Below are 11,888 nucleotides of genomic sequence, written 5' to 3'. Positions count from 1 at the left end.
GGATGTTTTTAATTTTTTAATTTTTATTTTAAGCTTAAGTTCTGTTATTTATTCAGCAATGAAATATGAATTTATTATTACAAAAATATTCATATTTATCTGGTATTCATTAAATATCTGAATACTCTCCCCTTTCTCACTCACTGTGGCTTAGGAAACAGCACTTCCCACTTAGATTGATCACAGAACTGATCTTGGCACTTTATCCTGAATGTTTTAACTGTAGGAATATAATAATTAAAAAAAAATTATTTTGATGGGAAAGCAAAAGAGCAGTACTTTATTCCAGTGGCCAGGATGGTTATTTATAGAATCCAGTTCTTTACTGCTGGAATAATAAAACACGGGTTGGAACCAGGCCTGCTATCTATATGTGTTACCATGGTTACAAAAATCCCAGGGGATTTTATTCCTGAAAATATTCCCTTTCATCCATGCTGGGAACACAGCGCTGCCTTAGGAGATGAAAGTAACAGCCTGTCCAAATTGGATCCTGCAAAAATTTATTTCTGTGGATGTGGGAAGTAACTTCAGTTCATAAAGTTTTGCTGTGATGTTGAAATTCTACCCCAGATGGGGAGGAAAGGCTGCAGAGGCCACAACTGTGTGTGGCAACTACCTGGCAACAACCTTTGCAACAAACTAAGGTAATAATTACCTGTTTTCAATTAATTTGCATTGAACCTTTAAAAGAGTGACTGTAACACCTTGGTTAGATGACTGTGTTACTACTTAAAAGGGAAATATGCGAAAGAAAAAAAGATTTGTAGTGAATTGCCCAGGTTTTTTGCTCTACACAGAAGCAAAATTGAAGTTTACATAGAACTCTGCTGCACTCAGAAATGTGAGCCTCATTGAAATTTCCTCAAGCAGTTATAAACTTGGGCTTCTCCACCTTTTGGCTTTTTTTTTTACTCTTAATAAATTAACCCAACTCTGCAGATTTTCCTGGGGAAGCTGCTTGGATGATGGTCACAATTCAACAGCCAGAGCTCCTCTGCACTGGGCAGAAACTTCCCTGCTGATAGAAACTGGCAGCAGTTTACTCCTGGGTGTACTTTGCCCACCTCCTTTATTATTTTACTTCTCTGAAATTAATATTCAAAGCTGAGACAGGGAATTTACACCTGATAAATTAACAGATCTTTTGGTAAGATCAAATCTGAGTTACAACTTTTTTTTGCCAAATAAAGCTCCTATCTGTGCAAATCTGCTCCCAGGCACTGTGTGAATGTTTTCAGTCATTGTTTCATTCTTTTGGTATGTGGATGATGTTGTCGCAGAAGTCAGGCGCATTCCCAGAGCAGGTCACCCGCTCCTGACCAGGTGCCACTGTCTGGAAACCTGAGCCGGGGCTGGTGTGTCACCCTGAGGGATCCGGGCAGTGCTGGACACCTGTAAACATAAATCACACACTGGGCTGGGCTGGAGGAGAACTTAAACGTCACCCAGGGACACATCCCAGTATCCCAGGCTGCTCCAAGCCCTGTCCAAGCTGGCCCTGGACACTTCCAGGGACTGGGCAGCCATAGCTGCTCTGGACATGCTGTGCCAGGGCCTCACCACCCTTACAGGACAAAATTTCTTTAATCAAAATCCACCCTCTGGCAGTGTGAAGCCGTTCCCTGTGTCCACTCATTTCAGGCCCTTGTCCAAAGTTTCTCTCCATGGCGCTTGGAGCCACTTTGGGGCTTTTGAGGCCCCTCCTCAGCCCGTGTCTCCTGTGCTGCCACAGCACCCGAGCTCTGACGGGCTCCTGCCCCACAAGAACCTGTGGTGTCCCTGAGCTCTTCAGCCTGGAGACGCTCCAGCTGAGGAATCTTGGCCCCGCGGGCTCTCCCCTTGCCGGGACTCTCTGCCTGCAGCATCCTGCTCGTTCCCCACCTCCCCGCGACTCCTCCGAGCGCCTCACGGCCCCTCACGGCCCCTCACGGCCCCTCACGGCCCCTCACGGCCCCTCACGGCCCCTCACGGCCCCGCCCAGCAAACCACGCCCTCTACGTGACGTCACAGCGCGCGGGCCCGCCAATCCGGCCCCGCCTCCCCCTCCCCGCCCCTCCCCGCCCCACGTGCGCGGGGCCGGCTCCGGCGCGCGGCGGCTCTCGCGAGATCCCCGATGTAAACAAAGCCGCGGGGCGCGCGCCGAGGGGGGCAGCACCGCCCGCCTTTCACCGCCCCGGCCGCGTCCCGCCGCGCCCCGCCCACCGCCGGGCAGCGCGGCCGTCGATTGGCTGAGAGCGGGGCTCGGCCCGCCCCCGCCGCGCTGCGATTGGCTGCGGGCGCGGTGCGCTGGGTGTCATTGCCCGGGGGGTCCCAAACAGTGTCAGTGGCGCCGGGAGCCCGGCAGGTGAGGGCGGCCAGGGCCGGGGGCGCGCGGTGGGGCCGCGCTCGGGGCAGCGCTGCGGCGGCTCGCAGCGGCCCTGCGGGGAGGCCAGGCCGGGCAGCGGCCGGGGCGGGGGGCGGCGGGCATGGCAGGCCTGCCCGTGAGGCCTGGGAGACCCCCGACATCTGCGGCCGGAGGGCGCGGGATGTGAAGCGAGGAGCGGCCGGCGGGGTGGGCGCGCTCCGGGAGGCCGTGGACCCGCTCACCGGGCGGCGGCGGGAGAGAGGCCGGGCAGGTCGCAGTGTTTGGGTGTGCAGTTGCTCAATAGCGGCGGCCGAGGGTGCCCAGGCCGGCCCGGCCGCTGTCGGGGCTCCGGAGGGGTCGGGCGGTCCCGGCCCCTCGGCCCCGCCGTGGCGGCTCCGCAGGTGCCCCGAGCTGAGGCGCGGCTGTGCCGAGGCCCAGATCAGGAGCTAAAATCTGTCCCGGTGCTCCCTTCCCCTCGGGGTGGGGTGGCCCAAGGTGTTGGCACTTAGGGCACGGCAGGCTCTGGTATCCGTGGGGTGATTTCATCCCTTCCGTGACATTTCGTCTTTCAGGGTTCCTGGGCGTGTGTGTCAGGCTGCTGTTGTGTTGCCGAACGTTTTGTTAATTAATCATTATTTTGCTACTAATTTCTGAGTGGTTATCCTGCCTCCCTTAATGAGCTGCCTCTTGCCAAGTCTGGTGTGACGTGAAATGATGCTGATAACTGATACCACGTTGGAGATTCGGCTTTTTCTTTTACTTTATGAGCAGGTTTGGGGTGGGGGGACACAACAGAGCAGCTGAGGGAGTTCCCTGAAGAGCTGGCTGGGATCTGTGGTGCTCCTCAAGTGCTTTCTGCCTTTAGGAATGCTACACAGAAATTTCCCTTGGAGAAGCGTGAAGGAAAGCTTGAAGATGGCACAAAAAGCTGACACAAAGCAGTAAAACGTGTGCTGCAATGTAACCCATATTTTCAAGAGTACAGTAGGCTGCAATTGCCTTTGCATGTTATTTTTATATAATTATTTTCTGAGACAGCAGTAAATAGTGGGTTTGTGTAATGGTGATGACAACTGTCTACCTGTACCACTATCTTTAATCTTGGAATCATAGAATGGTTTGTGTTGGAGGGCTCCTTAAAGATCATCTAGTACAGTTTGAGATAATTTTCGCAGGTCTGTGGGGTTTGTTTTTTTGTTTTCACAAACATTCCAGAAGCTGTACTGATTGAAGAAGTTGCCCGCTTGGTGCGTGGTTTTCTTTTTCTCATTAAAAAAAGGTTTGTGTAAGTGAAGGTTCTCTCTTACCACCTTGAAGAATTCACCAAGAGCCCGTGTGATAAGTAATCCTGTGGAAATTGTAGTCAAAGTGCTGTGTTTGTTGCAGGTGTGTGCCCAGGAACGATGGCGACAGAGTCCCCGCGCCGCCCCAGTCGCTGCACTGGAGGAGTGGTGGTTCGCCCTCAAGCTGCCACGTAAGAACCTTCTAGAAGAACAGCCCTTACTGAAAAGGGGTTGATTTTCTTGTAGAAGACCCCAGGCTGAGCTGGTTTGGGTTTTTTCCCCCCAAAGCCAGCTTGTGTCGACGCTGCAGTTTTGTGGCGTTGAGAGTTGTCCAATAAAGTCAACGCATGGCATTTCTGTCTCCCTAAATGGGATCCTTTGCAATTGCACACCAAAGTTGTATATTTAAAAGCTAATCACTGCAAAGTTTTGGTCTTGTTTGCACCATTTTGCTGTACAAACGTTGCAATGTAGAAAAGTGATGCCAAGTTTTTCCTTAGGCCAGAGGGATGTGCCACATGTGATCCTTTCTTGCTGTTCTTTTAAACAACACTTTGTCCCAGGAGTGAATATATTAAAACATGCAAAACTTGTAATTTAAGTCCTCCAGGAAGGAGAATTGTGGAATTTTTTTTTTTTTTTTTTACTTAAAAGAACAAAACCAAGAAAAAAGGAAGAAACTCCATCCTTCTGGTCAGAGCATCTGACACATTTTGTGCCTGGACATCCTGATTTTCACTGTGTTCTAATGGGAATGCTTTCATGGCAAAAGAGCTTTTTGGCTGCAAGACAGCCTAGAAGATTTATGGTCTTTTCTTTGTTAAAGGAGTTTTGTAGCAATTTTTCTTTCTTCCTTGGGATGCTTATGCTGCTACAAAATATCACCATATGGAAATGTCCACCTCAGGGGGACTTACTGTGCCCTTGGAGATAACTCTGTATTTCCAGAAACAAGATTTACTTCCATTTTTGTTGAAGAGCACAAGAAACTGATTGTTGTAACACAAAAAGTTGTGTTAGAGCTCTGTCTTGCAGCCATTTTTTAATGTGGCAGATTTCCTCAACAGTTCCTCTCTGTAACAATGTTTTCTTCAAAATATGCTTTAAAAATATAATAGAAAAACACTGTAAGAAGATGATTATCTGATTTATTTTTTTTTTTACTTAAACATGGTGTTTTGTTCTTGAGGTATCTGTTTGTGCCTCAAAAATGTCACTGTTTTTGATGGATCTGTGTGTGCTGAGCACTCAGCAGCATTCTGCTGCTCGTGTTACATTTCTACATCATTATTAAAGGAAGATTGGGCTTTTTTTGTGGGTTATGTTTTTTTTTAACCACTTTCAAGACATCTCCCTGGAACTTTTTCAACTTCAGGAGAGGTTTAGAACAGTCTGAGTCTGGGAGTCTGAATAGAACACCTTCCAAACATCAGTTTTGGTTCAAAATGCGCTTGGGGAGAGGTGAAAGAAGTGCATTCCATGAGCTGACCCATGAAGGCAGGATGACTCTGGCTGGTTGGCATTCCCAGGACACCTTCAGATGCTGTGTTTAATACTCTAGCTGTGGCCAGGCATTTTAATAAAGGTGTGCAGGGGCAGCTTGGGTGACCTACATAAACCAGAGAAGAATCAACACAGGAGAAACCACAGGCTGTTTGTAAGGCCTCAGCCTAAAGCTGAGTGGGACAATCTGGGATGCAGAAATGCTGGGATTGCTGGTTTGGGCATGGGCTGGAATAGACTTTCTGGAATGTAAAACTTCCTAGTTTAGATTCATCTCTGTTTTCAAAGAGGTGTTGCAGTGTTTGGGTTCAAGTATCTTCTGTATAATTGTGTGTACTCCTAAATTCTCCAGAGTACTTCATTTTTCAGTGCTGAACACTCCTGGTTTTATTAAAACAATCTTGCACAGCTTCAGAAAAAAGCACCTTTGGCCATCCAGAGTTCCTAATTTACAGTTCTCCTTTGTTGCTATGAGAAATCTTCAGTTAGCACAGGAAAAATTACAACAGCATAAAAGTTAATTTTGGAGCTGCCAAAACTGTTGCCTAAAGAAAACCTGAAGGCTTTTCTTAAATAATCTGAGACTTTCTGAAGGTAGCTCTTGTTGCCAGTGTGTTTCAAGTGTTCCTCAGGGCACAAAGCACCAACTTTGTGCACGGTCTCAGCACCATCTGTGTGCTGCACTCAGCCCACGCTGTGGTTACTCAGCAGTTGCACAAGGGCCTCACTGCTCCTGCAGGGAGAGGCTGCTCAGAGCATTGCTTTGAATCTGCCCCAACAAATGTATCTTGCACTGTAAACCATCCCCAATCCGTGCTGCTAATGAAATTCCAAGGAGGAATAAGCTTCCCAGGCTATAAAATCTGATCTGAAAATACCTCTCCTTGCTACTCTTGGGAGGGCTTTGTTCCATCCTCTGCTCCTGAGCCATGTACTCTGGCATTGTGCATCATGCACTGGAGCTCTGGAAGTTTGTGCCACCAGCAGAGCATTGTTTAAATCCTCATTTTCATGTTGTAAGAGCCAAATCAAATAGAAAAATCCTGAGGAATCATTTCCAAATCCCTGTACCACCCCAGGCCCCTCTGATGTGGAGAACATGGCTTATTCCTTGAATTTAGATTTTATACTTTCCCCCCAAGCAGTTATTCCATCAGCAGGTATCATTTGGCTTTTTTAGGGACTTTTATTACTCTTACTTAGTTGTTTCATTACTTACAGGCCACAATTCATATTATCAGACTTTGGCAGTAAAATGAAGTACCTGCATTGCATGCTCAGTATTCTCCTATGTGCTAAAGGTGGCCCATGCTTCCTTTTGCTGATCTAATTTAATATATTCATGACCATTTCTGAACTCTTTTGGCTGAAATTCTCTTTCTGTTTTCCAGGGAACAGTCATATATGGAAAGTGTTGTTAACTTCCTCCAAGATGTTGTGCCACAGGTAGGGCATGGATCTTTTAAAATTAAAAAAAAAAAAAAATTCAGTGCACAGAAAGCAGTGTCAGGAAGCCTCACAATGCTTTGTGAATTTATTATTTTATCAATAGATAAATATTTTTAATGTATATATATATTATATTTTATATATTTATATACTATTTATATATTTTAGTGCATTTATATATAATAAATATGGCACTGGAATGGTCCCTTCCTGGTTGCCCATGGGCCTCCCAGTAGCAGAAGGGAACTAATTTTGTTTTACTCTTTGGGAATGCTGTAATCCATGGTGGAGGAGCACTGCAGCTGATTGTAGCTTCCAGAAATGATCCTGATTCTGATTCCAGGGATTATCTTGGTTACTTAGTCTCTTGTTTCCTCATGAATTTCCTCATAGGAATTCCCAGTGCATTTACTCTGTAATAGTAAAAAAAACAATGCCATCAGTAATATCAATTTGTGAAATACTTTTTGGACTCAAAAATTAAATATATTTAAAGTTTCAATGAAGAGATTGCTGCATTCCACAGCCTCCCATTCCCCCTCTCTGGTTAAAGGATACAGTCTGTGTTTTATTTTACAAATCAGCTTGCCTTGGAAGCGTGGAATGTGATTTGTTTTGAAAAGTAAACCCCACACTTATTTTTTACATTTGTATTTTTAGTTCAAGTTATTGCTTTTCTGGCATGTATAAAGTGATTATACAAGATGTGTTCATATTTAATCCCAAATAGTGCTCATATATTTTGGTATAATTCATTTGGAAGTGATGGTATTTCTCATGTTCCTGCTACCACAGCTTCTCCTGAGGACTGTAAAACCTCCAGTTTGGAAACACTGCAAGTCTCACTCCACAGTTTCTTTTTGTATCTCATCTTTTTATGGGAATCAGTAGAACACAGGACTGAAACATGGAGCTGTTCTCCTGGAATTGCAGTTTATTCTCTTTTAAATGGCTGCATTAAAGTTGTCACAAACAGAACTGAAAGGTGTCAGTAATATAAACTGTGTAGTAAAGGTCTCTTTCTTTCCTCAGTCTGGCTTGCAAAGCTTTTAAGTGAATTAAAGAGAATTTTAATGATAAAACACCTCATGTGAGAACCTCAAACACTGCTGAAGTTAAAGATTGTAGAAGCCACTGTGTTTAATTTTATTAACTCACTCTAAGTCACGTGGCATTTCTTACCTGCCACAGAAGATTTATTGTATAATTACTTTGTCATTCCTCCATCAGTGAGTGATGCTCAGCATGGTTGTGTTGTGTGAATACCGGTGACAACAAGATCCATGAATCATGTTTGTTGTTTTAAATTAAATTCCTTCTTACAGGAGGAGAAAAAACACTCTTAATCTTTCTTATTTCAACCATTTTGTTTTTTGTCCAGGCCTACAGTGGAACCCCTCCAGAAGAAAAAGAGAAAATTGTCTGGGTCAGATTTGAAAATGCAGATTTAAATGGTATGGCTTCATTTTCTCTCACTTGTTCTTGGGAGTTTTGGGTCTATGTGCAGTAGTTCCAGCCAGCTTTCTCTGTAATAAACACTATAATTTTCTTGAGTAAAACCCCCCATCTTACAACCATGAGAGAATGAACAAAGCTCCCTAAAAGCATGGAAGCATCAGAGGTTAATTTGGGGTGGTGGAAGAGGATGTTTTCAGGCCCAATCAGAACAGGCTGCATAAAATAAATTTAAACATAATGTGAAGGATTCTGAAGAATATTCTAAAGAGTTTTGTTATATGAACCTAAAAAGGGAATGCCTGAGATTTTTTTAAAAATAAAAGGAAAACAAACCCACAAGCAAGCAAACCTTAACTGGCCAAAGATGCCATAAAGCCATGTAGAGATTATAGGTAATTTCTAATTCTAATAACCCTGATTTAGGTTCTCTCTCACTCCATCCCTAACCTTTCTTTAATGAAAAGGGAACAGGGATAAACATGTGGAAGAGCTGAGGTCTGAATGAGGAATCAATCACCATTTTCTCTTAGATCATGTTGTTATTCAGAAAATATTTCTCCATCATTTTAAATTGAAAAGCTTTCTCTTTGTGAAACTTTAACAGTGCTGTTTGCACGACAGAATATATTTCAGTATTGTTCCAGCATGAAAATGTAAAGCACTTTGGTGGCTCTTAGCTCTAACTAAGAGGAAATTAGTTCTAACTAATTGAGGAAACGCCATCTAATGTTGCTGAAAGCTTGATCCTGACGTCTGATAATGGTTTTGCTGTTGGAATCTTATTCAGATACATCCAGGAATATGGAATTCCATGAGATCCACAGCACTGGGAACGAGCCCCCGTTGCTGCTGATGATTGGATACAGCGATGGGATGCAAGTCTGGAGCATACCTGTGAGTATAGAGCTCACCTTCCCCCCTCCTTCTCATTTTCTTTGTCAATATTATATTATAACTTTAATATTTTACCTTGAATTTTTCCCATTGGAGTGGAAAGAGCCAACAGTTCCCATCAATGTTGTATGGATTGTGTGTAATGTGCTTATCTTCAGATAATCCTGAGCACAGCTCAAACACTTCAGTTCATGTACCTGCAGATTTTTGAGGGCTTTTTACACATTATTCCTGCTAAGTCCGTTTCCAGACTCACACTGGGAGCAGTGTTTGCCATTCTGGAATAGTTTGTACCCCCCCCAAAAAAACCAGATTTTGCTTTTTAACAGAAAGGAGTAAGGGTGGAAAAACATCAAGAGCCTCCCAACAAATCCCTGGGATTTGTTTGTCCCAGGAACTCAAATATGACAGTATTAATAGTATTTTACAATCACATGTTTGTCATGGACATGATTTGCAATTTTAATTTTACGAAGGGCTCTGTGCATGTGGGTTTGATTTCAGGCTGTCATCCCCACCCCCTGGTTTGTGCTGCAGAGTGGTTTCTGGGGCACGTGGGCTTCATTTGGGAAGGAAAATCTGGGAATTTCCCCCAGATTTTTCAAAACGAGAGACTAAAGTTGAATACAGTAGGTCATAAAATTCTGAATTTAAAAAAGCAAAATTGCTCACACTTTGTCCTTCAGAATAAAGCAGAGGATGGAGTTCTTTCCCTTTTTAAAATACACTGTTTTTTAAAGAAATGTGTACATTTTACAACTTTTTGGTTAGCTGTGTAGGACATGCGTTTTTATGCCAGTATTTTAGAAAATAATTTCTATAGCAACAGTGCAGTTAAATTGAGTTTTATGGGTGTGGTGGAGCTTTTCCCCTCTTGATTGCATCTTATTATCTTCTTGATTGCATTCATTAGCTGGAATAAGGACATAAAAAATCTGAGGAGGTTTTGAAGGAATGAGACCTAACACACTTCGCTAAATTTCAGTATTTTGTAGCTGTTTATGAAAATTTAGGAACTTGAACTGAAGCTCGGGACCATTTCAGCCAAAGCGGGGAATTTCTCTCGCGCCCACGCGGTGGCGCTGGGACACCGAGCTAAGAACGGCAGCGCCGCCCCATCAATCCTTAATTAATTCATTAACACACCCTGAGTATCACATCGGCTTCAGCTCAGGAATCCTCACAAAACACCCTCTTTTATCCAGCTGAAATGTTATCATCCCAATAAACCTGTGTTTTCTGCTAAAAAAGGGAGATGTGTTGCCATGGATGGATTTTTTTTCCTTTTTCTCTTTATTTTATTTTTTTTTTCCCCTCCTTGTGTCCAGTTCCAGGCCATGGAATACCTGATTTTGCCTTTTTTCTAGCAGGACCGTACAGCCAGGCTGTCATTTTTTTTCTCCCAATATATTTAACGTCTTCATAATTCCTAGCTGTTGATAGTATTTGCTATTTCAGGAAAACTAACAAAAAATGAAGTTGCAGGACAGCTGCTTTTAGTGTTGTTCAACCTTTGCAGAAGTATGAGCAGAGAGAAGTGCAGTGAAATGGAGAAAATGTCAAATGTGGTGATATTTTACCCTCCACCTTCAGGGATGTTGCATCATTTTGCCAGCCCTTTATTTGTAGATTCTGTGAAATTCTGAGAGCACAGCCAGGGAGGTGCAGCTTGGACCTGGACACTTTGGGTTAGTTCAGTGTTGGAATGGTTCCTCTGTTAGTGGAGATTTTCACAGAATAATGATCTTTAACATCAGTTTTAAATACTTTTGCAGAGCAGGGTTTGTATATCCAACAAATTTGGAGGGAACATAAACTGGAGGGGGTTTTACTGAAACTGGAGGGTGTTTTACTGAAACTGGAGGGTGTTTTACTGAAACTGGAGGGGGTTTTACTGAAACTGGAGGGGGTTTTACTGAAACTGGAGGGGGTTTTTCACATTGTTGCTTCTCCTTTGCATTTCCCCCCCTTGCTCAGCCTGAGCACAATAAAACCTGGCAGTTATGCGATTGACTTAATATTTAAGAGCTTATTTGGCAACACTTTTTTGTGTCCTTTGCTATTACACAAACCTTCCTTCTTGGAAAGCTGACTATTTAGCTTGTAATTAAGCAATGTTATTCCAGCTAAGGAAAAAAAAAAACCAACCAAAAACCCCAACCCTGCATTCTCCAGCTTAATCTGCAAAAGCAACAATCTGACATTTATGTGCAAATCTCCTCAGGAAAGTCATTATCTGTAGCATTGTGCTTTTTTATTCCTACAATTGGCCCTCTATTCAGCACTTAATAACGTGTTGCAGGCAGCAGGGGTTGTGTGTGAGTGATTATGAAGTGTTTATGACAGCTCCTAAGCCCACACTCCTGCTAATGGTGTTACATGGCCTTGCCCACACCTCGCTGCTGTGTCTCTGGGCAGGCTGAGAGTGCTTTCACGTTGACATCTCCTCCGAGGAAGATCTTTGGACTACAAAAGTGTGATTTGCAAAATGGGAGATCCCATTAGGGCGGCTTCAAAGGGCTTGGGGTGGTGTTTGAGGGAGCCTGGCCTTGGAAGTGCAGCACAAGGTGTCCATCCAAAGGGCTTGGCTTTGATCTCTGCTCTCAGATGGGGGTGGGAAGGTTAAAAGTGGACTTAAAATACTCCTGGCTGAGTGGGGAGGAATCTGGGAATACACTAGGAGTTCCTGTTTGATAATGGTGCAGTGGAGTTTTGTGTTTTGTTTGGAATTTGTTTTTTCCCTTGCTTCCAGTTTCATGTTTCAGAGACAACTGGATCTGGTTTCTGCCTGATGTGGTTTCCAAGTATCTGTTCTAGATGTTCCTGTTCAGGGAATGCATGTTGGCTGCTTTTTTTTTTTTTGGTTTTCATTGTAGGCTGGGAGTTTTAGAAGTAGAAAAATCATCTCAATGGAATGGTTCTTGTTACAATGAAAAAATAAACTTATCACATCC

At 43.9% G+C, this 11,888-nt stretch overlaps 1 protein-coding gene and 1 long non-coding RNA gene across 20 annotated transcripts in view; one reads left to right on the top strand and one right to left on the bottom strand.

Annotated features, from left to right (window-relative positions):
- Nucleotides 1-3: 3 nt before the first annotated feature.
- On the bottom strand, nt 4-1,982 carry LOC147649641 (uncharacterized). Its single transcript, XR_015278373.1, has 2 exons — nt 1,772-1,982; nt 4-1,395 (listed from the first exon to the last, which is right to left on the bottom strand). It is a non-coding gene; the product is annotated as an uncharacterized LOC147649641 (long non-coding RNA).
- An 80-nt stretch (nt 1,983-2,062) lies between these two features.
- Nucleotides 2,063-11,888, top strand: part of BCAS3 (BCAS3 microtubule associated cell migration factor) — a 301,169-nt gene continuing 291,343 nt past the window's right edge. For 8 of the 19 annotated variants that reach the window (XM_086858967.1, XM_086858965.1, XM_086858973.1 and 5 more), the window contains exons 1-5: nt 2,063-2,347; nt 3,734-3,821; nt 6,525-6,579; nt 7,964-8,036; nt 8,828-8,934. In XM_086858967.1, the coding sequence (XP_086715093.1) occupies nt 3,751-3,821; nt 6,525-6,579; nt 7,964-8,036; nt 8,828-8,934 (306 nt within the window). In that variant the 5' untranslated portion in view covers nt 2,063-2,347; nt 3,734-3,750. Of the gene's footprint in view, nt 2,348-2,505; nt 2,619-3,174; nt 3,627-3,733; nt 3,822-6,524; nt 6,580-7,963; nt 8,037-8,827; nt 8,935-11,888 lie in introns of those variants that run through there. The other 11 variants (XM_086858966.1, XM_086858964.1, XM_086858968.1 and 8 more) reach the window with 5 other exon arrangements.

This window comes from Cyanistes caeruleus, chromosome 21 (assembly GCF_971803275.1).
Source record: "Cyanistes caeruleus chromosome 21, bCyaCae1.hap1.1, whole genome shotgun sequence".
NCBI classification, from domain to species: Eukaryota; Metazoa; Chordata; class Aves; order Passeriformes; family Paridae; genus Cyanistes; species Cyanistes caeruleus.
This window is presented reverse-complemented; position numbering and strand designations above follow the sequence as displayed.